Below are 25,749 nucleotides of genomic sequence, written 5' to 3'. Positions count from 1 at the left end.
AGGGTTACCATCTTGAACTTGTCTTTCCTGAGGAATTTGTTCAATTCTCGCAAGCCCAAGATGGGTCTCAATCCTCTGTCCTTCTTTGGTATTAGAAATTAGGGGGAATACCAACCCTTGTTCCTCTCCGCTACATGCACCGGTTCTATGGCACCGTTCTCTAGCAGGTCTGAAATCTCCTGCATAAGGAGCGGGTCTGGAAGCTTCAAAGTTGTTCCCCGATGGATGACTGAGGAGTGTGTAGGAAAAGCAGGCAGTAACCTTGGGCAACTGTTTCCAAAGCCCAAGCATCTGACGTAATAGCCTGCCATTCTGTCAGATGTTGAGTTAACCTGCCTCCTACTGTTTTGTGTGGGGAGACCTCAGAGGGGTTTAGAAGCGGCTGACACAGATGCGGAGGGTAAAGCAGCACCTGCTGACGCGGGCTTGGTACCTTTGACCCATCCACCACGGGCGAATCGTTTCTGGCCCCTTTGAGCTGGCTGCCCTGTTTTTTCTGAATGCAGAGTAAAAACGAAAGGGCTTCCCCTTCCAGGACGCACCTGTGGGGTGATTTGGAGTTTGACAAATCACAGCCCCAAGTGATTTTACTGCCGCCTTTGAGGTTTACAATTTCTCCAGACTGTCATCAGCTTTCGCTTTCTTGCCAAATAGAGAGGTGCCGTAAGGGCATATTCAGGAGCCTGGCTTGTACATCAGGAGCAAAACCAGATTTCTGCAACCACGCAAATCTGCGGATTGTGGTACTCGCCGCCATTGCTCTGCTGATGCTGTCAGCAGAGTGGAGACCTGTTTGGAGGGACTCGCACATCGCATCCTTCCATCCTTGATGATATTCAAGAATGTGTCTCGTTCCTCTCCTTCTGGGAGACGGTCAGCCGCCGATGAAGCGCACTCCCAAAGAGTGTGGCTGAATCTCGCTAGCATGCAAGCGGCGTTAATAGATAAGTGCCATGCTGCATGCTGAAAAGATCTTTTTAGACATGGCGTCAAATCTTTTATCGTCTCTATCTTGTGGTATGCTGGGGTATGCAGACTTACTACTTGATGACGTCACTGCCTGCACTACTAAACTCTCTGGGGTTGGGTGTTTACTTAGGTATACAGGGTCTGAGGCCGAAACTCTGTACTTCTGTACTTCGCAGAGAGCTTTTTATTTACTGCAGGGATAACCTCCGGTGTTTCGGAAATTTGCAGCTATTTTTCTCTGCAATGCTGCATGAAAAGGAACTATAGGGTCTTCTTGAGGCCCTTTATCTAAGATGTCTGTTAGATCATCTTGTTGGAAAGAGGGTGCATTTGTTGTCCACCCCATCAACTCCATAATTCTTGCCATAGGGCTGTGTAAGGCATTTCAGCATGCTCTCCAGGTTCTGGTCTGGCAAAATCTGCCTCTTTAGAGGTATCTATGCCACTGGCATCTTGTAAAGATTCCTTAAGATCTCTCAATCTAGTCTCTTCAGATATTAGTTCCTCTGGAATGGGAACTCTTGTAGCTTGTAAACCAAAAGGCCTCTCATTATCAGAGTCCTCTCCTTCCTCATAGATAGAGGATAAAGCTCTGAAATATTCAGAGCGTGAATATGGGGTAAAACCCATTTCAAGAGAAGAGGGTGCCAAACTGGTGGAAACTGCTTGGGATAGAGATGTAGTTGTCGATGTAGGCTTCGAGGGCCCCTCTTTCCTCAGGGTCGAAGACAGCATCTACGACGGTGTCGATGACACAGACTTGTGCGTCGCAGGTACCGTCGACGATGGCGTCGATGACGCAGTTTTATTCGAAGAATTCTTGCCCTTACTCAAGGGTTTGTGATGCTCTCAAGGCTTTTTTTGCCGGGTTCAACAACTCACAGCATTTTTGTTTTTTGGGTCACCCGGGGTATCACCTCTAGGTATCTCCGAGGGGGACAGGGCAGCGTTCTCGAAGACGCTAAGCATTTTCTTGCAAAATTCCTCCCACTTAGCTGGAGAGCTGTGTTTAGTGGGGCAGGTGACCCTTTCTGGGGAATTAGAAGATGAAGAGGAAAAGAGATCTAGGACGCCTCTTCTTAGAATGTCTCGATCTCGAAGAGTGGTGGGAGCCGCTTCGAGATCTCGATCGGGAATGTTTCTTACGATGGTGAGGAGATGAATGTCTCGACTCAGCCAAGGTCAATTTCGAAGAGGTAGAAGATTGAACAGTCTTGCCTCTTTCTAGCTTCCCCCTACGCTCCTTCAAGGCTTTCGCCGTCATGGACATACAGTCCTCACATTCCAAACATTGGTGCTCTGATCCCAGGCACTACAAACAGATCCTTTGAGGATCTGTTAATGACATCTTTTTTCCACAATCTCAACATTTTTTGAAGCCGGATCGTGGCGTCGATGAAGCGGACGAAGATGCCATCGTAGGATGAAGATTTATGAATAATTTAGTGAAGAACCGAGTGTTTCCGTCTCAGAGGCTTACGAAGCGTGGAAAAATGGAACTAAGCAACGGACGCTGCGTAAGACTATTTATACCTATGGTGACATCGGCACTGATACGGAGGCCTTCGAGGGACACCGACTCGAGGGATGTCGGTGTGCAGCACCCTCTACTGCGAATATTCCCACCACCTACCCCCCCCCCCCCCCCAAGGCCATCAAGCTGGAAATGGATTTATCAAAGGTTTGGAATACGTGGGAGGACACAATCCATTCAAAATAGGGACCCCCTTCTCTCCCAAAGGCTACCGAAACAAAGAAACAATCTGTTTTCCTGATCGACTTGGTCTTTTGAAAGTAGAACATGACTGCTCTGTGTACATCCAGTGTGTGTATACTTCTATCTGATGCATTTGTAGGGTTTTGAAAAAAACGCAGGAAGCTCTTTAGTTTGATTGACATGGAATTTTGATCTGAATTTGGGCAAGAAGCGAGGATGTGTGAGTAGCACCACCTTGTCTTTGTGTAAAACTACAAAAGAGTCTTGTACCCACAGAGCTTGTAGTTCGCGAACCCTTCCGGTAGAGGTAATGGCTATGAGGAAGGCCGTCGTGAATGTCAGATGTTTAAGGCTGGCCTTGTGCATAGGCCAGAAGGGGGCACCCATGAGCCTTGTGAGTACGACATTGAGGTCCCTGCCGTTAGTAGGATTAGAGATGGGAGTGTACTGTTTTTTTCACAACCTCCATGAAAGCCTTAACTACGGGCACCTTTGACCACAATATTTTGTTTCGAGACGTGATGTAAGCCAAGAGAGCCGAAAGGTATACCTTGAGCGAGTTAAAGACTAATCCCAAGTCAAGTAGGTAGAGCAGGTAGTGGACTATATTGGTTGGAGAACAGCGGGTTGGGTTGAGAGACTGTTCTGCACCATAACACAAAGCGCTTCCATTTGTTAAAATAGCAGCGCCTTGTGTTAGGCTTCGGTGCCTTTTTGAGTATTTCCATGCACCTTTGGTCTAAGCTAAGTGACCAAACTCTATGACCCCAGGAGCCAAGCTGCTAAATTCAGCTTCTGCAGGCATGGGTTTAACGTTACCTGATCCTGGGTCAACAGGTTGTCTGTGCAGGATAGTTTCATGGGAGGACACAGGGACATCATTTGTAGGTGCGAGAACCATATCTGGCAGGCCCACAATGGAGCGATTAGAATCATTGTTACTGGTTCCCATTGCAGCTTGTGGACTATTTTGTTGAGAAGAGGCATTGGGTGGGTAGAGAGAATAGGGAGGGTGCAGCACATGCAAAATTCCCTGACCAGTTCATCAGAAGTGCGTTCCCCTTGGATCCTTTTGGGGGAAACCTGAATGCGCAATTTTGGCATTGCGCGTTTTCCAGTGTTTTGCGCAAAGGTCCATCTCTGGGAACCCCCACGTTGAGAAGATGTTGTTTAGCATGTCTGTGTTTAGTTACCTTCAGAGCATGAATGGCTGCATTGTACTTCTGCTGAGTACATCTGCCAGAGAATGGAGTTCCCCCGGAACATGTTGTGCCACTAGGAACATGTGATGCAGTGTCCACCACCAGATGTCCTGGGCTAGTTTGGACAGCCCTGGAGAGTGTGTACCCCCCTGTTTGTTTACCTAACACATGGCTGTGGTACTGTCCGTAAGGACTAGGACTGTTTTGTGCACTAGCAGAGTCTTGAAGGCTTGAAGTGCTTTGAGAATAGCTTTTAGTTCCAGAAGGTTGATGTGCTTCTTGGTTAGCGCCTGTGTCCACCGACCGTGAACAGTTTGATGCAGGAAGTGAGCACCCCACCACGTCATAAATGCATCTGTTTGAGTGGCCTCGATCGCTGCTGCGTGGAAAGGTTGTCTCTTTAGAAGATGGTCTCTGTTCCACCACCGTAGTGATTGAACCAGAGGTTGCAAAAAACACCACTAGATTGCACCACAACCCGCTTATTTGCGACCATTTTTTCGCTAGCCACTCTTCCAGTGGACGCTTGCGCAGCTTGGCGTGTGGCACTAGGTAGATGCAGGAAGCCATCATTCCTAGCAGGTGCATTTCCTTCCGTACCATCACCCGACGACTGGCTGCGTGTTTGAACACTAAGGTGTTTGAAACAGCATGTTTTGGACCCTCTCTTTGGAGGGATAGAATAGTCTGGCGTCCGTTTTGATTGGTGCCCCCAGAAATTGCTTTACTTAGCTGGGCACTTGACTTGGCTTTTTAGTTTGTGGAGAAACCCAATTGGAACAGCAGAATGATAGCTTGCTGCGTGCTTTGAATGCACCTCTGGGGAGAGTCCCCGGTAATTAGCCAGTCATCTATGTATAGGGTACACTGGAATGGACTGCCTTCGAAAGTGGGCGGCCACCACTGCTAGGACCTTAGTTAATACCCTGGAGGCTGATGCAATACCGAATAGTAGCACCTTGAATTGGAAGTGTTCATCTCCCAATATGAACCAGAGGTATTTTATGCGCGCAGTCAACATTAAAATATGAAAGTATGCATCTTTCATGTCCAATGTTGCTTATTTTCAATAGTGGGATGACTTCCTGCAATGTTGTCATCCTGAATTTTTGAGATTTGATGATATACGTATTTGCAGGGGAGCAGTTCCAGCACTGGGCACATTGTAAGATCGTTCTTTGGAGTAAGGAAGTACAATGAATAAATACCTTCGGGCACAAGCTCCTTTTTGTAACAGGATTCCCATCTCCTTGAGGATGTTGAGATGTGGAGTACATGCGTCCTACGTGCGGTGGATGGTGGTGAGATGTTTCAAGGAACAGCATCCCTTGGCCACTGTATCTAAGACCCAGCAGTCTGACATTCCCTCCCGCTGCTGGGCGAAGAGTGTTATGTAACCCCTGACTGGGGATCCATGGGAGGGAATGTGAATTGGCACGTCATTTGGCAGCAGAGCCTGCTGCGCCTCAAGAGGCTGCAGCCCTGCCGTGTCCTTTCCCGCCACAAAACCCATGCTGCTGGTACTGGTAGGATGTCTGGGTGTGTCGACTATATAGGAGGCGGCGCCAGACGTGCTTGCTCCGGCTTGTTCCTGTTTTCCTGAGCCTTACGTCTGAAGGTTTTTCTGTGCGTTAAATGCTCCCCTTGGGTTGAAGGGTTTGCTGGAAATCTGGCAAAGGGTCTTGATGGTCTCATGCTGCTCCTTTGCCGTTTCCAGCTGGTCGTCGACTGCTTTGCCAAAGAGGAGGTCCTCCTCGATGGGTGTATTAATTAGTGCCGCTTGTGTCTCTGGCTTAAATCCAGAGTCTAAGCCAGGAATGTCTTAAGGAAGGTTGTCTCTGCAACGACTCTTCCTGAGGTGTTTGCAGAGTCCAAGACATTCTTTCCCCTCTGCAGCGATCTTCGTAAATCATGCCTTTCTGGTACTGAGTCCAGGTGTTGTGAAACCCCCATCAAACTGGGTGCTGCTGTAGCTGGCCAGCAAAGTGGTGTTATTTGCTATCCTAGTAAGGTATGCAGCAGAGGTTGTGATACGCTTATCTAGAGTGTACAGTTTCTTGCATTCCTTGTTGGGTGTTTTCTGAGCTTTAGAGAGGAACACCAGCTCTCTTTCTTGTGGTTGTCACCACAAGGGAGTTCAGCTTAGCGTGACCCCTAATATAGAGGGGATCTGAAGGAGAGTGTCTGAAGGATTTTTCTGCCCTAGTAAGGGAGGGGCTAGACCAGGATGCAGAGACCTTCTTCTTAGTAGACTCCAGGAGAAGTCTGGCTTGGCTAACCGCTTTCTTCTCGTTGAGAATATCCTCAACAAAGTCAATCCATGCGGGGCTGGTTTTGTCTGTTTTGATGCCAAAGTGGTGAGCAGCCTTCTTCAGCCGCTCATTGTAGAGTGGCTGGTCCGCCATGGGAGATGAGCAACTACCTTCTACTATGGGTGGGTCAGTGGGGCCAACGAAGATGAGGTCTGGGTCGCCTTGGTCCTGTAGGTAGGTATCACCATCCTGACCGGGGTCACCCTGATCATCTATCCACATGTCCTGGTCTGCTTGAGTGGACTGCATGTCTTTGTAAAGAGAACCTTGTGAGGATTCTCTGGGTGGCTAGTGTGGGGCAGGCAGAAAAGGTGCCACTGGCACTGGAGGAGGTACAGGAGGTTGCTCAGAAGGCTTTGAAAGAGTGGACAGCCTGCTCATAAAATACACAAAGAATGAGATTTTCCCCAGAGTATCCTCAAATTGTGTCTGGGTCCATGGGGTAGCAGACAGGATGGAGCTTGGGGCCACCGGGTGTCCTTTGTCACAGGAGGTGCTACTGTTGGAGCAGTGCCCTTGGGGCTCTCTGCAGGGCGCTTCTTGCTGAGGGCAGAAGACAGAGGGGAGGATTCTTCTTCATTGTCACCAGGAGTCTGAGGAGCTTCTTTATTATGAGCACAGGGCTCTTTATGGTGTTTTTCTGAGTGCTTGTTCTTTTTCAACAGTAGTTTCAGTGTCTCCATCTCAGCCGTTGAACGCTGTTTATGCGCACCCTTCGCCAAGTGTCAGAATAATAGCCATGTGGTAAACGGGTAGGAAGAACTACAGCGGGGGCGCGGTCGGCGTAGTTTGTGGGCTGGGAGGCACCGACCGACAGTGCACTGTCCTCCTTCAACGAGGTTGTCAAGAGACGCTTGTGGGGTGTGTGCTTATGGTAAGAGGGGTCTATGGGTAACCCGGCGTCGCCATAGCCCTTCCTCATAGCAGTGCACTACGACTGCCTTTCGAGGCTGGGGACAGGAGTGTGGGAATTAGACCGTTCCTCTGTGGTGTCTTCGAGCATCAAGTCAGAGGGTCGGCTGCCTTGGACTTTGTGGTCAGATTCGAAGATCTCAGTGGCGGTCTCCGTCCCCGCCAACATGGCGCATGCCACCCACCTTTTGGTCCTGCGCTCCTTTAGGGTCTTGGGCAAAAGAGCTTGCATGCAGGACAACAAGATTCGAGATGCTCACGTGGGAAGGTAGTGGTTACAAACTCGGTCTGTCTACCCACGGAAGTTTCCCGTTGCACGTAGGGCAAAACTTAAGGGAGTGTGCTCCATAAAGGAAGGAAGACCGAAAGGCAGCAAGACGACAGTAGTAGGGGCAGGAAATGTGGGTATGCATTCTCTGAATACGAAAGGATCAGTTCCCCCGCTCTCCCTACTTGTAGGCAGAAGCCAGGTGTAGGCCGAAGCCTGTTGTTGGGGCAGACATCTGGTTCGTTTGGTAGCCAGAATCCGCCGTTGAGAATCTTAGTATCAACCGTTGAATTAATGCGAACGCTAACGACAAGAGAAATTCAGAAGAATTTAAACTCTGAAGTGGCGCACGGCCACAGACTCCGCTAATGCACAACTTGCCACAATGGCAGAAAAAAATAATCTGAGGGATCTCGACGCGTGAGGGATCATGGTAACAGGGTACATCACTCTAAGGATAATATTATAGTTACGCCCTGTTGATGTCCCTTTCCAAACTTCGAAAACCTTCATGTGCAATACCCTGCAGCTTCCACTAGATGTGGGCCTATGCCAAGCATGTGATTCAAAGCAGATCCACAAGCCTCAGAAATAAACATACTAACAGTGCAGAAAAGAAGCATCCCTGCCTTCACCCCTTTTGAACTGGGGAAGAGGAGTGGTCCCTCTCTCTGCATCCCTGTACACCCAAGTCCGCATGTCACAAATGAAGAGTTCTTACTAGATAAACTAGCCGTCAGTTACAACTAAAATGACAATTATACATTAACATAGAAGTAAAGCTCAGTAATAAAGTCTTCACCAGTACATGAAACTGACAGCAAGACAGTAATTATATTTAAATTGACTGAACATGACCAACACATTCTATTTAAGCCCTCCTTCTGAATCAGCTTGGTAAATTGTAGTTGGCATAGAGTCGACAAACATGGGCATTCCAAACAGGCATGCTTCAATTTTAGTATGCAACCAAGTGCCTCACTAACTAAACAAATGAGCAGTGAAAGTTCCTTAAATGTAATGTGTATCATTTACATCTTTGTTAAGATGCATATTACCAAAGCAATGGAATTGAAGCTCATGGAAGAAAACCCCTACAGTGTACAAGGCCACCAACTCATTACAGTGAGAAAGAAGCAGGCACCACTTTGCACACAGGAGTGCTTACCTTCTTCCCTGGTCTGCATGAAATTGAGGATAATGATGTACACTCTGTAGCGGTCCAACTGCATCAACGACTAGTAAGGAGAGGTAGAAAAAATGTTAGAAGACTTTATTTCAATCATCTTAAAAGTCAAGAGTGGATGGTCCCTGTGTTTACACCCAAAATACCTTTGGGGCAAATATTTAACCAATTATGACAAAGGGGATTGTCCTGCTGTTGATGGCATATAAAAATCAATTAACCACATCTTCATTTGTTTTTAGGCTTACCCCAAATGCCACACATGTAAATTAAAATATGGCCCCATGAGCAAATACACAATGAAACAAATGAAAAACCTCTAAACATGCCTCTAACCTTTAACAAATAATATCCAGGATAGCCATATACTGTAAAATAGGAGTTGCTCCACATGTACATACTTCAAATTGATTACAAATAAGTTTTACAAATGTTCTCATCAACAGCATGGTACAAACAAAAAGTAGGCAACTAATACCCTGCACAGCCAGATGATCCCTTACTTGTTATGAGAGATTATTTCAACAACCTTCACTGGCAGCAACAGACAGTCACATTTTGATGCTAGAATCCTATGGTCTCGGAGCTTGCACAATTTCCATATTTTTGCGTGTGCCCCCCTGTTTGTTGATGTAAAACATCACTGTAGTGCTGTCTGTCAGGACTTGCAGATTGGTTTGCTAGGTGAGACTCGAACCCTGAAGGGCTTCGAATACTGCCAGATGTTCTAGTGGATTGATGTGGTTTTGTGCTGCTACATGAGACCACAGACCCCGAGCTGTGTGGTGAAGGTAGTGAGTGTCCCCCACCTAGCGAGTAAGGCATATGTCATGACAATCACTTGTACTTGCGGATCGTAGAAGCGTTGGCCCTTCAACAGGTTTTTTCTTGTCCACCAGCGAAGATTTTATACTAGTGTTGGTGAAACAACCACTAGATCATCCCACTGACCACTTGCCTGAGACCAGTGTTTCGCCAACCACTCCTGCATTGATCACATGTGCAGGCGCACATGAGGGCCAGCTTTGCGCACCCTTATCTGGCGGCCGGCCTGATAATGTGGCATTTGCAGTAACATGTTTTGGACACTTCCCTCTGATGGAAAGACCAACCCCTCTTGAGAGTTTAGGACAGCTCCTAGGAACTGTTTGGTCGTGCTTGGCACTAGGCTTGATTTTTTCTCGCTGATCGAGAAGCCCAATTGAAAGAGAAGGTTGATAGTTCTTTGAATGTTTCTTCTGCAAATTAGGAGAGACTCCTCTGTAATCAGCCAGTTGTCCAAGTAAGGGTACACTGGGATTGCCTCCCTGCGCAGGTGTGCTGCCACCACCAACAGTACCTTTGTGAATACCCTTGGAGCAGATGCTATTTGGTAGGGCAGCACTTTGAATTAGTAGTGCTGGTTCGCGAGAATCTTCTGTGCGCTGAGAACATTAAAATATGAAAATAGGCATCTTTCATATCCAGTGTTGCCATGTAATCCCCCCTTTTTAATAGGGGGATTACCTCTTGTAGCGTAGTCATGCAGAACTTTTGTGGCTTGACATTTGTTTACAGGGCGCAAATCTAATACTGGGCGCATTGTTAGATTTATTTTGGCACAAGGAAGTAGGTTGAATAAATACCCTTGTTTACCTGGTTTGGCAGGACAACCTCGATGGGGTCCTTTAGAAGAAGCGTGGCGATCTCCTCGAGGAGGATGCACTGATGTTCCTTGGAATGGGTCTTTTGTCGTGGTGGGTGGTTCTGGGGTTGCTCAAGGCGCTCTACGCAGTATGCGCCTGTTACAGTGGACAGCACCGTTCTGTCTGTGGCGATTCCCTCCGGTATTGTACTTTACCGAATCTAAATGTTCACATACAAAAAACTCAAAAAATGCTACCATCAAAAGGTTCGAACCTTTGACGGTAGCATTGTAGGCAAATATAAAAATGTAAAAAAAGACAGCAGGGGTGTCCCCCGCAACACCCCGCTCACTGTACTGTGTGGTATAGTGAGCGGGGTGTTGCGGTGGACAACCCCGCAGCACACCCGAAAAAAATAAAAGAAAAAGGACCCTGCAGCGCCGGTTCCCGATCACATAAGGGAAAGGCAAGTAGGGTTTGTTTATGTTTGGTGTATTGGTGGGGCGGGTGTGTCTTGGGTGTGTTGTGGGTGGGGGTGTGGGTATGTAGGGGTTTTGTACGTGTGTTCGCATGGGAAATGTACAAACCTTTTGTAGTTTGTACATTTCACATGCAAACTTTTCGGCTGCTGTAAAATCAGCCACGGTCGGATCACATAGATCCATTCCCTCTCATGCGTGGGTGAAGCTGGATATGCGCCCTCCTACTGGAGAGGCATGGGAGGTCACCTGGAGCGGATAGTCACGGCTTTTGAGGTGGAGTGCCACCTTGGGAGGAGTTGCCTCTACCGTGTCGGTGGGATCTAAACGCTACTCTTGGTTAATTGTGGGAGGACTGACGCCGATTGTTGCCCCAGGCAGTACCTTGGCTTTGGCTACAAGTGGAACCACTCTGAGAATTGTGGCCGCATGAGCTTTAAAAGATTTATGTCTCACAAACAGCTTACCAATGGCCAGCCTGCGGTTCGAGTTGGGCCTCTCCTCAATTGGGGTGCAGGCTGATTGTAAACTTCTATCTCTTTTCAACTTGATAATCAATCCTAGGCGTAATACACTTTATGAAGATTTAAATGTCCATTTGAGCCATGTCTTGGTGGGGGTACTGTATGACCTAAAGAAAGTATCCCTAGAAATCCTTGCCAGATGCAACAGCGACATAGGTACTCTAACCACAAACCCCATGAAGATCAAGAGGGAGCTACTAATAACGGACTGGATAAAGACAACTGACCACACACGATCCTCAATAGTGGCACCCTCTCTTTCCTCAATGGACAAGAGACTCAGTTCCTTAGCGAACTATCTGATGAAATTCCCGGATGCTAAAGGGAGGCAAAACTTTCTTAGACTCCGTTTGGGTTTGATTCGCACTGTATCTGTCCTTGCTCGATGGGGCTGGGGGGAAAGGAGTAATCATCTATGTTCAAAATGTCGGGATCCAAAAGACCAGTCATTGGAGCATTTACTAAGATTTTGTGAAGGCACATGGGAGGTGCGAAAGAAACATCTGGAACGTTTTGTTTGCTCAAGTGATTGGCTGTCATCAGAAGACTTCTGGGCGAGAATGACTTCGGGTCATGAAACGGCATTGACTATAAACGTGGTTAGAGTCCTACAACAGTTAGGTTTAATTGGAAATTAGAAAGTTCATTTACTCATCTAGACTGAAGCAATGAAGTTAAGAAATTTGGAGAAACAGGTTTTTCTTTTAATGAGATTTTGTAAAATTTGTAAATTTTATTCTTTTTGAAGGTTTTCTTTTGTATTTGTGAAAAAAAAACAGTTTTGGTTTATACCACAATAGAATTAAAAAACATTTTTAAAAATCCTGTTTCCTCTTTGCCCAGTAGGTTTATTGGTGAGTTGGCCCAATGACTTGAAAGTATCGTATTCTTCTTTGGCCGTCTTTAAGGCGTCCTCGACATCCTTGCCAAAGAGCACATTGGGCTCAACGGGCATGTTGATAAGGGTAGCTTGCATCTCTGGTTTAAAACCAGATTGGTGCAACCAGGCTAAATGTTAGCATGTCCACAGTTAGATAGAATTGTAAATAAATACTAGCATATCCACACTTAGATAGAATTGTGAACATTAGCCTGTGTCGCATCTAGATAGGATTTTGATTGAAGGATAGCATGCTCGCGCCTAGGTGAAACTTGAATGTTAGCATGTGCCACACTTCTAACTGTGAACAGCCTGCGCCGCATCTAGATAAGATTGTGAATGTTAGCATGCCCACACCTAGACAGAATTCTGAACATTGGCCTGCACCGCTTCCAGATAGGATTGTGAAGGCCAACAAGTGCCACACTTAGACAAAACTGAATGTCAGCATGCTAAAGGTCAGGTAACCCACTAACCAATATAATCCTCAAACTCTGCATACTTATCTCACTCAAAAACTCACACAACCATCTCTCGCACCACAAGCCGCACACACTTCACAACACTGCAACAACACATAAGCCGGAGCAACAGCACACGCGGACTGACACCGATCCAATACCCACACCAAAGCTCAGCACCCGGTGTATACTGAGTTGAAGCTGCCAACAGAACACCACTCCTCTCACTATCCTACTCCCTCTTCACCTTACTAACCCATCCCACCTTATTGTTAACAATCCGCCAGAGCGCCTGGGGACCAATTCCGTTGGTGACGGTGCACGGTACATATACCTTTAACATTTAACATGTATGTATGTATGTATGTATGTATGCATGCATGCATGCATGCTTCTATAGCGCCGGCAGCCCGCAGGTATCAGGGCGCATTGACAAGACAGACAAAAACTAGCTAACGGACCTCCAATGTCTAGCCAATAAGCTAAGTGGCTGGGATTTAAAAACTACTTGAAGAGGTGGGTCTTCAAAAAATGTCGAAATTGCAGATGATTCTCTTCCATTCTCAGGGTTGTGGGAAGGGAATTTCACAACTGAGCTGCCTACACTACAAAGGATCGGCCCATAGCTGACTTAAGTTTATATTTAGGCACAACCATAGGCACTACCAGCAGATTCTTCCTGCCGAGCGCAACTGTCTCTGCGGGGTGTAGGGTACTAGGCTCTTCTTCAGATAACAGAGTTTTTCCGAAGAGACATTTGTGCACGAGAGTCAAGGATTTAAACTTTATCCTCTCCTCCACTCTAAGCCATTGAAGGGATCTTCTGGCCATGGTGGTATGGTCTCTTCTCGTGAGATGTTTTACCAGCCTCACGGCATCATTCTGAATGACTTGGCAGCTATCCAAGTCTTTGGCAAGAGCACATATAAGAAGGGCATTGCCATAGTCAAGCCTAGACAAAACAAAAGCCCTGGCGATGGTGGACATATTGTTTTCATTTAGGAAGGGCCTAACGGCCTTCATGAGCTGCAGGTGATAGGCTGTATTCTTTCGCAGGAAGTTATCATGTGCTTTTGAGTTAACCGAAGAATTCATCATCATGCCTGAGGTTTTGACCTGATTGGATACTAAGATTATGGCCTCCTTGATCTGGAATGACTTGTACTCCACCCCCAATTTAGCTAAAAGGCGGCTGGACCCAAACAGCATGAGTTCCATTTTAGAGTCATTGAGGCACATCCAGTTTGATTGCATCCAGTCATTGATTTTGCTATATATTTGCCCAATCTTTTCGCCGTCTATGCTGTGGGAGCCCTCTAGCTCTATTATGAGCTGCGTATCATCTGCATAATTAGTGAAAAAAAACCTCCTGTTTCTACCAAGATGTTACACAGAGTACGCATATATATATTAAAAAGCATGGGCGAGAGACTGGCACCCTGGGGGACTCCGAATAAGATTGAGATGGGATCAGAAAAGTTATTTCCCCAGTGTACCCTGGCTCGGCGATCTGTAAGAAAAAGAGACCAACCACATCAACGCCATATCAGAGCATCCCACATTATCTCTCAGTGCTTTGACCAACAGTTCATGGTCGACCAGGTCAAATGCCGCACTGAGATCCAGCAACATCAGTATCCCAATTTTACCCCTATCCATCAGGCCCAGCATGTGGTTCTGGAGGTCCAACATAGCCGTCTCCGTGCTATGTGAGGCTCTGAAACCAGACTGTTGATGTAGGGATGCGTGATTTTCCACATGATTCTGCAGCTGCTGGGTGGCTATTCTGTCCAGGATTTTAAGTAGGAAGTTGGAGTTGGTAATCGGCCAAAGGTTCCCTGGGTCCTTGGGATCTAATCCTACTTTCTTCACCAGTGGTGTGATGGTGACCTTCTTGATCTCCTTGGGAACTATACCCTCCTTAAAGGAGGCGTTAATGATTCTCAGCAAAATAAGAGCAAATTGCTCTTTATTTTGGAGAATGATTTAGGGAGGTAACATTTTCCGCACAGGACGTGGGATTCATAAGACCAAGCACTTCCAGTAACTCTGTTTCAGTTATGGAGGCAAATTTAAAAGTCTCCACTCCAAACTTGTTACTCGTCTCCTTAATGCATGCATCATGTTTTAGTTTATTTCTAGCTTTAATTATGTTTTGCCTGGCTTTAGCTATTTTGGCTGAGAAAGCATTTTGCACGATAATAGTTACTTCTGCTATTATCCTGCCTGCGTTGTCCGCAGGGTCAAGATTGGTTTTTAATAAGCAGCTTGAGATTGCTCTGCCTTCTGCGGCCACCTGGGCAAGCTGAGACTTAAGTGTTTCCGGGGCCAATGATAGTAAGGCAGAGCCCTCAACCCATTGGTCGCAGTTGTAACTGGCCAACAGTGTAGAATTGTTAGCAATCCTAGTCTGGAATGCTGCAGAGGAGGCAAACGTTCTGCCCATCGTGTAAAGTCTCTTGCTTTCCTTGTCAGGCGGGGCCTCAGAGGAAGCTAGGGAAGTACCAGCCCTCTTCATTGTTGTAGTTACAACTAATGAATCAGGCTTCAATTGCTCTCTCATATACAGCGGGTCAGAAGGGGCAGGTCTAAACAGTTTCTCTATGCAGGGGTTTACTGCCTGCGTAAGATTAGGGGTCTCCAGCGATGGCTGTATCTTTCGCTGAATGGACTTGAGTAGAGGGATAAACTGTAAAAGCCTTCTTATCCCCAAGGATCTCTTCTACAAAATCCTTATCTTGTTGTACCTCCCGAGTTTCTATCTGAAAATGCTCTGCCGCCTTGACAAGCACTTCCCTTTAGAAGGGGTTGGTTGTCAATGGGCGAGTTGGTGACCGGGGATATTGATCAACGGTTGAGTCTATGAGATACATATTTGCCTCGGGTCAACCTCAGGGTATTCGTCATCCCCGTAATAAGGCTCTGCTGCATCATCCCCATAATAAGGGCCAGTTGCCTCTTGAATAGAGCGGTCTTCATGGTCGGAGTCTGGGTCAGAGATCAATGACTGTGCCTTGCACTGGATTCTCGGGCGATGCCTCTTAGCAGGGGATTGAGCAGGGCTCTGCGACCCAGAGTGTGCTGTAGTGGGGGGAGTGGAAACTTTGAAAATAGGCAGGGTCCTTTTCATAGAAGTTGGCCATGAAGGACATCCTCCTCATGACCCTGTCTATATCCTCAGCCAACCATTGTGCCGAACTAGGGATGACCAATGGTTGGGAAGGGAGCCCTAAATCTTGATCTGTTGCAGGAAGTAATACAGGTTGTTTGGGCATAGCCCCTTGAGATTTTTCCTTATGAGGGGTGGGCCTATCCTCCTGAGATCGCTCAGACAAGAGGGGAAGGTGATGAGGGTGGTCTAGTGACAGACAGAAATGTCTGAAAGCTTGGGAAGAGACTAGGGAGAAACTACTATGCTGTATACTTAGTGAAGCCACATTAACACTTATAAAAGGCAGGCAGGCTGCTGGCCTGGCTTTTGAAGCGCAAGAATCGCTGGTTGAACATAATGGAAATAAAAGAAGATTGTGGGGGGACAGGAATGGCTGCTCTTCGATTAAGATTATATTTGCAGGGATTCCAAGATGGCCGGCAACACTAGGTGACTTGTCAGCAGCTGCTCGGCAAGCCCTGCAAGGTTTAAAGACTCTTTCATCACCCCGGATCCGAGAAAGCCTACTGTCGGGCGGAGGGAAGCTCAGGAAAGTGGCGGGGTTCCACACACGAACCGGCAGGGGGACAAGCAGTAAGGCCGCATCAGAGCTACTGTGCAAAGCTGCATGGTGCAGAGCCACGGAGGCCGCAGTCAGAAGTCCGTCGCATGGGTGGTGGCAGCGAGGACTCGTGGTCGGCTCAACCGAGGCATCAAAAATACCCCAGCAAACCCCAGGTGGAGGAAGGTGGCGCAAGAAGAGAAGAGGCTCCGGGCTGGGAGAGAGGGACAGGAGAAGACTCAGCCAGGCCCGTCCCTCACTCTCCACCTCTCCCACCCGTGGCGGCCGAGGGAATAGGCATCCCTGCTGGTTGAGGAACACCAACGAAGATGGAGAGAGGGGGAGGTCCCAAAGGCGAGGAACCCCCGGGCCGCAGCGCCACAAGGAGGTTGGTTTTGCGGGTGACAAGGAAAGGGCAGCCCTCGCAGAGCACTGATAAGAAGGTGAGAGACCTGAAGGGGGGAAGCTACAAGACGCAGCACCCAGGCGGGCCACCTAGCCACAGCCCCAAGGAGAGGAAGCCGCCCAGAGACCCAGAGGTGCACTGGAAGATCTTACTCACTTAAGGACACCAACAGGGCGAGAACCCGAAAGGAGGACAATGCACAAAGCAGACAGCGTGGGGAGGCTCAGAGACCTGTCTACCCATCTCAAGAACAGGAACGTGGGGATAAGGAGACCCGGCACGAGAGTAGTGATTGTCGACAAGGGCCCCAGAAGGAAGGAAAGATGGCTTGGGAAACTAGACAAATGTCCAAATCATCTAAAGGGAAGGCCTCAAAACAGACGGCAGCAGTGGTGGACATGCATGGCAGAGGGGACAGACCCTGGAAGAGGGCCCCAACAAATGTTAGAACAAAGGGAGCCCGATGGGACGGAGCCTTTGGGACCAATTTCAAGGCAGGGTCTCCATAACATGATGTCCCTCCAGACGACATTAATGAAAGCATTCCAGGAACAATTTCAGTTAATGAGTTTGGATCTTAACATGGCCCTAACGGAAATAAAACAGGAGGTTGGTCAGCTAGGGGAAAGGATGGATCTTCTGGAAAAGGGCCTCCAAGAGGTGGACAAAGACATGACGGAATAGGGGGAAGCAATAGTGCAGCTCCAGGTAGCCACACAAAACCTGGAACTGCAGATGGAGGACATGGAGAAACGGTCAAGGAGAATATAAGGGTAAAAAAAAACCGAAGCCATTGCAGACAGGGAACCTCAAGGGGGAGATTCAGAGGATCTTCGCAGGCCTCCTCGGAGACAAGGCTGGAAAACACTGAACTGGATAGATAGCTACAGGCCTCAATGGCAGGCAGAGGGAGGGACATGCTGGCAGCATTCTCAAGATACGTGCAGAAGGAAGCGGTGCTGTGAGCGGCCAAGGTGCAGGAACCAATTACATATAAAGGAACCACAATAACCCTCTTTTAGGACTTGGCCAGAAGCACAATGCTCTAGAGGAGGCAGATGGGCCCAGTGGTAAGGGAGTTGACCAGTAAAGGAATCCGCTACAAATTGACTTTCTCCTTTGGCCTGGTATTTGAATGGAATGGGGTCCAAAAACGCATTACATCTGTGCAGGAAGGAGAATACCTTCTACAGCTGGATATGACACAAGGACTCCAGGAAGACCGCCTCCCCCAAACGGATAATCGATCGAGACCTTGCATATGGGAATGGACAACAGTGGAAGAATGACGCAGGCAAAGAGCCGCCCTACGGGGCCCACAGCCCAAGCTGAGGGGAGAACTAGGGGGTGAAAGGAAGATTTATGGTAACAACAATGGAGGAGGAATGATACCTTGACCAATTATAAAAGAGGTGGTGGACAGAAAAGGCTTGGTTTGGGCAATAGGAGCGGAGGATGTTACATCTTGGTATCAGTTACGGCGTTAGCGCCCACGGGGGAAACAAAGGGGGGAAGGGAGGGTGTAGGTGGGTAGGGGCGGTGACATCCCCAAGTTGGGGGGATGGGTGCAGGGAAGGAGCAGGGGGTTGAGTGGGGGAGTAGGGGAATGGGAGCAAGTGGGTGAAACGGGGCCAAATGAGGGATATGGAAATGGGGCGACGGGAAGTAAGCGGAGGAGGCAGAGAGAAGGTAGAGGAGCAGAGCATGGGAGGGAATAGAAGGTGGCAGAACTGGGAGTCATGTGGGGAGGCCTCCCTTGGAGGATAACCATTCAAGTGGTCCACACAACGTGAGAGGCCTCAACTCCCCTCTCAAAAGGGAAAAGCTGGGTCTGGGTCCTCTGGGTCCTCCTCCTCCTCCTCCTCCTCCTCCTCCTCCTCCTCCTCCTCCTCCTCCTCCTCGCTTTGTACAGGGGCAGCAGACGTTTGACAATATAAGACAGGTAGCGCATCTGGTAGAAAAGGGGAATAAGTCCTCAGCCCCTGCAGTCCTACTGTTCCTCAATGCCGAGGAGGCATTCAGAGTGGAGTGGCCTTTTCTATTCCGTGTGATGAAAGGATGGGTGTGCTAGGCAGCTTCCTGCAAATGGTTTAGGCAAATTACGTCTCCCCAATGGCGCGCCTCCTGATCAACGGAGCAGGGGGACCAAACATGGATGTCCCCTATCATCCTTGTTACACGCCATATACTTAGAACCATTGCTGGAACTAATAAGGGACTCGGTTGAGGTGCATGGGATACCATTTGGAGGAATACAGCATAAAGTAGCAGCCTTCCTAGATGATATGCCCTTAACTCTGGCACGTACAGGGGAATCATTGAGAGCAAGTAGGTAAAGCCTAGCAGACTTCGGGTGGCCTTCGGCCTCAAGATCAACATAACTAAAGAACTATTGAACCTCACGGTTAAGGCAGGGAAGTGGCGGGGTTGAAGGCTGAGTCACCATTTATATGCAGCCCAAGGGAAAGCAAATACTTGGGAATTAGGATTACTCCAAACCTGGAGGGTTGGTACGTGGCCAACTACCTGTCCATGTGGAAAACCATTAAGGCGGACCTCCTTAAGTGGAAGGCAATTAAGATCTCCTGGATAAGTGGAATGGCGGCGGTCAAGATGGTGACGCGCCCTAAACTGCTCTACCCATTTCAAGCCCTCACGGTCCCAGTCCCCAAAAATGTTTTTTGCCAAGTTTAGGAAAGAATCAGGTGATTTCATATGGGAAAGCAAAAAAGCAAAGATCAGTCAAGCACTACCAACATCCCCGAGGGGGAAGGAGAGATGGCACTCCCGAATTCCTGATTGTACTATGAGGTGTCCCAATTGCAGATCATCATATACAGGAATGGTTCTCGGGGGAAAGCGGGGAATCAGTGGGTAGCAATGGTTCGGGCAGTGGTGAAGCACTACCTGGAGACTGAGCAGTGTCTGCCGCGACAGCATAGGCCGAAGCACATGTACACGCGCGCGATCACTAGACTAGTGGGGGAAACATGGGACAAACTAGCAGGGAAATATGAGATCACAACATTTCTGTCCCCATTCACTTCCATATTCAATAACCCAGACTTCTCACCCGGGACAGAAGTAGGTTCATTTAAAAAAAAAAGGTTGGGCGGGTGCAGAAAACTCCAAGACATGTTCCAGCGAACTATTAGGCCTTTTACGGAGTGCAAACAGTGCTTTGGGGTGGGTGAAATTGAAAGGCTCAGGTATTTTCAGTTACAGCATTGGCTTCAAGACCCAAAGGTCAAAGCGGCAGCCTGCCTCGACTTTACCCAGTTTGAAAAATTCCTTTTGACACAGGACTGTTCTCCAATCTGTACAAAATCCTGGATAAGGCTATCTTACTGGGACAGGGCGACTGAGGCAGTGATGGTGACAATCCTAAAGGTGGGAAGAGACACTACTGATTGTGTAGATCTAAGATGAATGTAGATGCAAGATCCTTAGTTGAAAACTTGCTACGAGATGGAGGTCAGTACTTCGTCTTGATTCATACCGACCAGAAGGGTTTGTAGTAAATAGAAACACATCCGACAACTTGCAGAGACTGCAACATGTGATCTCCCACACGAACGGTTGGAATGAAGAGTATGCAGTGGCATTGCTGGATGCAATTATGGCATATGACTCGGTAGGGTGGGCATGGATGTTGTGGTAGGTCAGAAGAAGACGACAGACCAGGATTTGCCATTTCAAGAGGTGTTTGTTATAGATAATAAGAAAATGCTCGACTTTCCCTACCTAACACAACTAAACTATGGTGCTCTTCGTCCATTCTAAAATCCAAAGTAAAAGTCTGTCCTCCGTCCAAAACTAATTTTCACTGACCCCATCACTTATCCTAAATACCTAAAGACCAGGAGAAATACTCACTTCTCCTAGGATTGCTTTCCAGCAAATACCTCTCAGTACAGGATCTTCAAATAGCTCTTAGCTATTTCTTGCAACAGTTCATTCAGTTCTCTTTAGCGACTTCCCTATGTTCCTTTGTTAATTTCTCTTTGGCTTCTCAAGTTCCTCTCTATGCGCTCGGACACTTGAATATTATTTTACTCTGGCTCCTCTCAATTGTAGTTTAGAGTTTCTCTTTTTCTGACACCAGTGTCACCAGTTGCACACCTTCTCTTTTATTGCTTATTCCAATTTGCTGCATTTTAGGATTTGTGTGATGTACCCATATGACCAGTCTCACTTTTTTTTTATAACAATTTTTATTGGTTTTTACAACAGTTAATTACATAAACAAACTTAGCGGTATATGTTGTACATTTACATAGCTTGTGTCTTATTTAATATTAATCGCTAAAAGGGAAACAAAAAAGAAAAAACATCCCCCCTCCCCACTTCCCCCTCCCCCCTCAACAACATGAGCCTATTCCATTTCGCCGTCTGGCACCTCCTCTAGGGTTGTACCATCTTCCGTGTCTCGGCAGGGGTCATCTCCGCTTGGATTTTCTTGGGTAGACCCGGATAATGTGCCCCCTAAGTGTCTCCAAGCTGTCAATATATCTGTCTCTTCTCCCCCCTCCTCTATTGGCTGCCTCGGTCCATACTGCCATTTCAATGTCAGCCCACTTCTTAAGGTCATCGCTCCATACCTCTATCTTGGGTCTGAGGCATGCTTTCCAGCCCACAGCGATTCTGCGATAAGCCAATTTGTAAGCCAGGTCTTTGAGCTTACTCGCATGCGCAGGATCTAGGAAACCCCACCGCCCCCAAATCATGCATGCCCACACCGACTCCTCTTAGTGTAATGCCATTCTCTGCCAAGCGGTGGCCCGCTCCTTTCCAGAATTCCCCGATTTCTGGGCAGGCCCAGAACATGTGTCATCCCAGCATTCCCTTCTCCGCACTTGGGGCATGTTTGTATGCCTGCGTTTTTAAATCAGGCTATCCTCTGGGGGGTCATGTACGCCCGGTGCGTTACATATAGTTGGATTTGTTGTAGCCTTGCATTTCTAGACACTATGATACCTTTGAGCCCGTTCCCACTGCCCATCATTCATATTTTCTCCCACTTCCTCTTCCCAATCTCGTTTTAGCTGGCTTGCTTCTTCCCCCACCCTAGTCATCAGCAGTTCATAAATCCTGGAGACCTCATGCCCTCCCCTCTGCAAGATCATATATTGTGTCAATGACAGTGTCTGGCTGGTCTGCCAGCACTATCTCAGACAATGTCTCTTTCACCCGTCGCCCCAGTCTGGTATATTTAATATATTGCCCTGGATGCAGGCACGTGTCTTCTGCCAAAGCGTCAAATTCCAGTATATTCCCGTCTTACCATATATCTCCTAGGGTAGCAATACCCACAGGTTCCCAGTATTTGCATATCATCTGCCTCAGTTGTGCATCCCCCTTGCTTAGCGTTACCAGTGGTACCTGGGGGGGAGCACTGGGCCAAGTTTCCCATTGCCTGGAACGCCTTCCGCCACATTTGCCATCCCAATTCTAGCATTTTCGGGCTACCACGTAGTTCAGTTTTGGGCAGCCATATCCATTCTTTCAGAAAGAAAGGGGCGCAGTCTGACCTCAACAATCTAGACTCCGCTGTGGAGTCTTCCGATAGCCACCTGGCCACATATTGCAGCTGGCTAGCCCAATGGTAGACCTCGAAATTGGGACGTTTTATGCTGCCTTTATCATATGTGTTTTGCAGTTTCCACAGGGCTATTCTATTCCTGGTATTGTGCCAGAGAAAGCCTCTACATATGTTCTGAAGTTTACTAAAATACCGCCTAGGTACCAGATATGGTATGTTTCCAAACAAGTGCAACCGCCTAGGAAACACCACCATTTTCAGCAAAACCGCCCTCCCTACCATCGCCAAAGGGCGCTTAGCCCAGAATCTCATGCTATTCTCAATGTTTACCACCGCCTTTTCAGCGTTCCATTTGTGTTCATCTTCAGCGGTGTGGTAAATGTCTACTCCAAGGTGTCTGAAAGTTTGATCTCCCAGGGTATTTAAGATGGGTAGGTATTTTCACGGGATCCCTTTATATCTCCCTAGGGGGAATATGCACAACTTGTTAGGATTGACTGCAATGCCCGAGAGCGACGCAAATCGCTCCATCACTTCTAGGATATATTCCAGGTTTTCTTCCGGGTATCTCAAGTAGAGCAACATGTCGTCTGCATATGATATTAGACGTGGCCCTCTCTTGGTGAAGATCCCCACCTCTCCGTACTGTTGTCTTGTATATAGCCAGGGGTTATAGTGCCAAAATATAGAACATCGGGGAACAGGGGCACCCTTGTCTGGTACCTCTGCTAAGTTGCCATCTTTCTGAGATGACCGCTCCCGTTTTAACTCTAGCCAATGGTGAGCTCTACAATAGTTTAACCCATTTCAGGTATTCGGGCCCTATACCATACTCCTGTATAGCGGCTATCAGCCACGGCCATTTAACAGAGTCGAAGGGTTTCACCGCATCTAAGGAGACAATTGCAACTTCTTGCTCCATTCCTTCCTTCTGTTCCATGACTCGAAGTCTCCTAGGGTTGGCCGATATGCTTCTGTGCGCGACATATCCTGTTTGATCGGGATGAATACGTTTACTTATGACCTGTCTCAGTCTGCCCGCTAGCACGGCTGTGAGAATCTTGCTATCTTGGTTCAGCATGGACAGCGGTCTGTACGAGCTGCGGTCCGTGTTCGGCTTATTAGGTTTGAGGATCGGGACGATTATCGCCTCACGTAAGGATTCAGGCAATATTCCTGTTTCAAGGGCTTTGTTGAGCATAGTCAACAACGAGGGCAGCACCTCTGTCTTATAAGATTTGTAGAACTCGCTAGGGAGTCAGTCTGCCCCCGGGGCTTTGCAGGTGGGCAATGCCTCGATTGCTGCTTCTAGTTCTTCCAGTGTGATGGGAGCGTCTAAATTCTCTCTCTCCTCTGTGCTCAGTTTGGGCAGGCCAATGTCTCCTAGTGTTTCCACTAGCTCTTCCCAATCGCCCCCCTCTGCATCCCCATTCAGTTGTTTGTAGAACTCAAGAAACCCCTCATTAACTTCCTCTTGGGTGTCTAGCATCTGCCCATTTGCCCCATGTATTGCACTAATTGCCGGTCTCGGTGTCTCGCTTTTATATAGCCATGCCAGCAGCCTCCCCGGTTTGTCCCCGCCAGCATGCTGTCTCTCCATGTATTTCTTATAATTTAGGTTACATAGCCTCGCCCAGTGCTCCTCACATACCCGCTGTAGTCTTTTTATGGTGTCAGCCCCTTCTAAGGTGTTGTCCCCTCTCTGCATGACCGCTTCGATTTCAGCCTCTGCTTCCTGCAGCCCTTGCACTATGTCTCCCTGCAGTCCTCTAAATTTTGCCATTATTGCTCCCGGTACCACCACTTTAAATGCCTCCCATAGCGTGCCGGCTGATTTTACACTCCCTATATTATTTTCAAAATATTCTACTATTTCTACCCTTAGGTCTTCTCGAAACACTGTCTTTCAGTGCCTTTCAGTGCTTTGTCAGTCTAGAAAAATGGATACCCCTCATGATTGACGGCAAACGTATTTTGGTGGCCGAAGGCCAACCGTCTCATGTACGATACGATAGAAATACAGGTTTCCGAGTTTACCAATGAATGGTCATTTTGATGTAACAAGGTTCGCCATTTTGTTTTCTAACAATTGCTCATTGCTTTCTGTTCAAATTGCTTCGCAGCACATTTTCTGCTTACACTGCTCGACTGATAATATTGTTGTCTGAACGTGAAAGGACAAGGCTGCAGGGCCGCAAGGCTAATAAGAGTTAGATGTAATACAACATAGGCAGCGCCGGGAAGGAATGCCCGGCTCCCTCCCGAATGTAGCCTTGAAGCAGAGCCACAGGGCATTTAATCATTTCACAGCTGCCAGCCAGTCTCGTTATATGGTAGAATAAAGCAGCTAAAGGCTTGAATTATGCTCTTCTTAAGGCCCCCTTTTCCGAGCCCTGTAGAGCGTGTCGGCTCCCAGGACACAAATAGCACCTCATAGATAGCAAGGTCTGGAATGTGACCTTTCCTCCGTATGTAGCTTGCTTCCAAGAACAGAAGCACTGTGCTCTGTTCAACAAAGAAAAGATGTCTCCGCACTTGCAAAGTTTCATATTATAACTAGAATAGACATTTGAAGGTGTCATATTCGTCGAAAGTGTCCATCATCAAACCGAGTTCAAAGAAACCAACAAAGGGGGGTGTTAAACATGTCACAGCTGATTGTATCATATGCATTTTGTATATATGTAACTGATGTACGTAATTCGCTCTCTTGCGTCCCTCGAGGTCTAGAGATACACGTTGTGGGGCGTGAGACCGAGTTGGCCAACTGAGACTATTTGCTTTGCAATAAACCCTAGCTTTGGAAATACAACCTCGTGTCTGGCATATCTATCGTGTGTGTGGTGACTTGCCTTGTTTCCATAGACGTGAGGGACCCCTAGGGGCCCCTTTCAGCTTCAGCTCGCAACCGCCATGTAGGGATTCTAGCTCTGGTGGATTGGTATTGCCAAGTTAAAATTAACGGTGAGTGGTCTGAAAAGACCCTCGCCTTGTATTCTGTCCGCACTATTTCTTCAATTCTCTCCGGGGAAGCAAACAGATAGTCCATCCGTGTGTACAGTTTGTGTGGGGCTGAATAATGCAAAAAAAAGGTAGCAGACGCTCTTCTCCAGAAAGAACATGGCATGACAACAAGTTCGGAGATGAGTTTGCAGCACACGCTTTTTGCTCACTGTACCTTTCACAGATGGGAAATATCCAGTCCAGCACCGAAATGCTATGGCAATTCCTCTCCGAACAAGAGTACCAACAGCAACCCCATACACGCATTTCAGCCTTGTTGGGCCTCATCAGTGAAGTGAAGCTGTGCCTCTCTGTTGACAGTGAGCAGGGAGTCCACGTCTGGTAGCCCCCAGGTAACTTAGGGTGACCAACCCCAAGTTCCTTGCAAATATTTCAAAAAAGGTAGCAGGCGCTCCTCTCCAGAAAGAACATGGCATGATAACCTGTTCTGAGATGAGAGTTTGCAGCACACGCTTTTTGCTCACTGTACCTTTCACAGCTGGGAAATATCCATTTGCATATCAGTCTTTGTCCTGCCCACATGGGCAGT

General features: G+C 47.7%; 1 protein-coding gene across 2 annotated transcripts in view; it reads right to left on the bottom strand.

Moving 5' to 3' along the window:
• MMS19 (MMS19 homolog, cytosolic iron-sulfur assembly component) overlaps window positions 1-25,749 on the bottom strand; it is a 1,998,114-nt gene that overhangs the window by 1,659,000 nt on the left and 313,365 nt on the right. For both annotated transcript variants that reach the window (XM_069611573.1, XM_069611574.1), the window contains exon 6: window positions 8,549-8,618. In XM_069611573.1, coding sequence (XP_069467674.1) covers window positions 8,549-8,618 — 70 coding nt within the window. The remainder of the gene's footprint in view (window positions 1-8,548; window positions 8,619-25,749) is intronic.

The sequence above is a fragment of the Ambystoma mexicanum genome, chromosome 8, assembly GCF_040938575.1.
Source record: "Ambystoma mexicanum isolate Mex_15411 chromosome 8, UKY_AmexF1_1, whole genome shotgun sequence".
NCBI classification, from domain to species: domain Eukaryota; kingdom Metazoa; phylum Chordata; class Amphibia; order Caudata; family Ambystomatidae; genus Ambystoma; species Ambystoma mexicanum.
The sequence above is the reverse complement of the archived record's forward strand: the minus strand, read 5'-3'. Positions and strand labels throughout refer to the sequence as shown.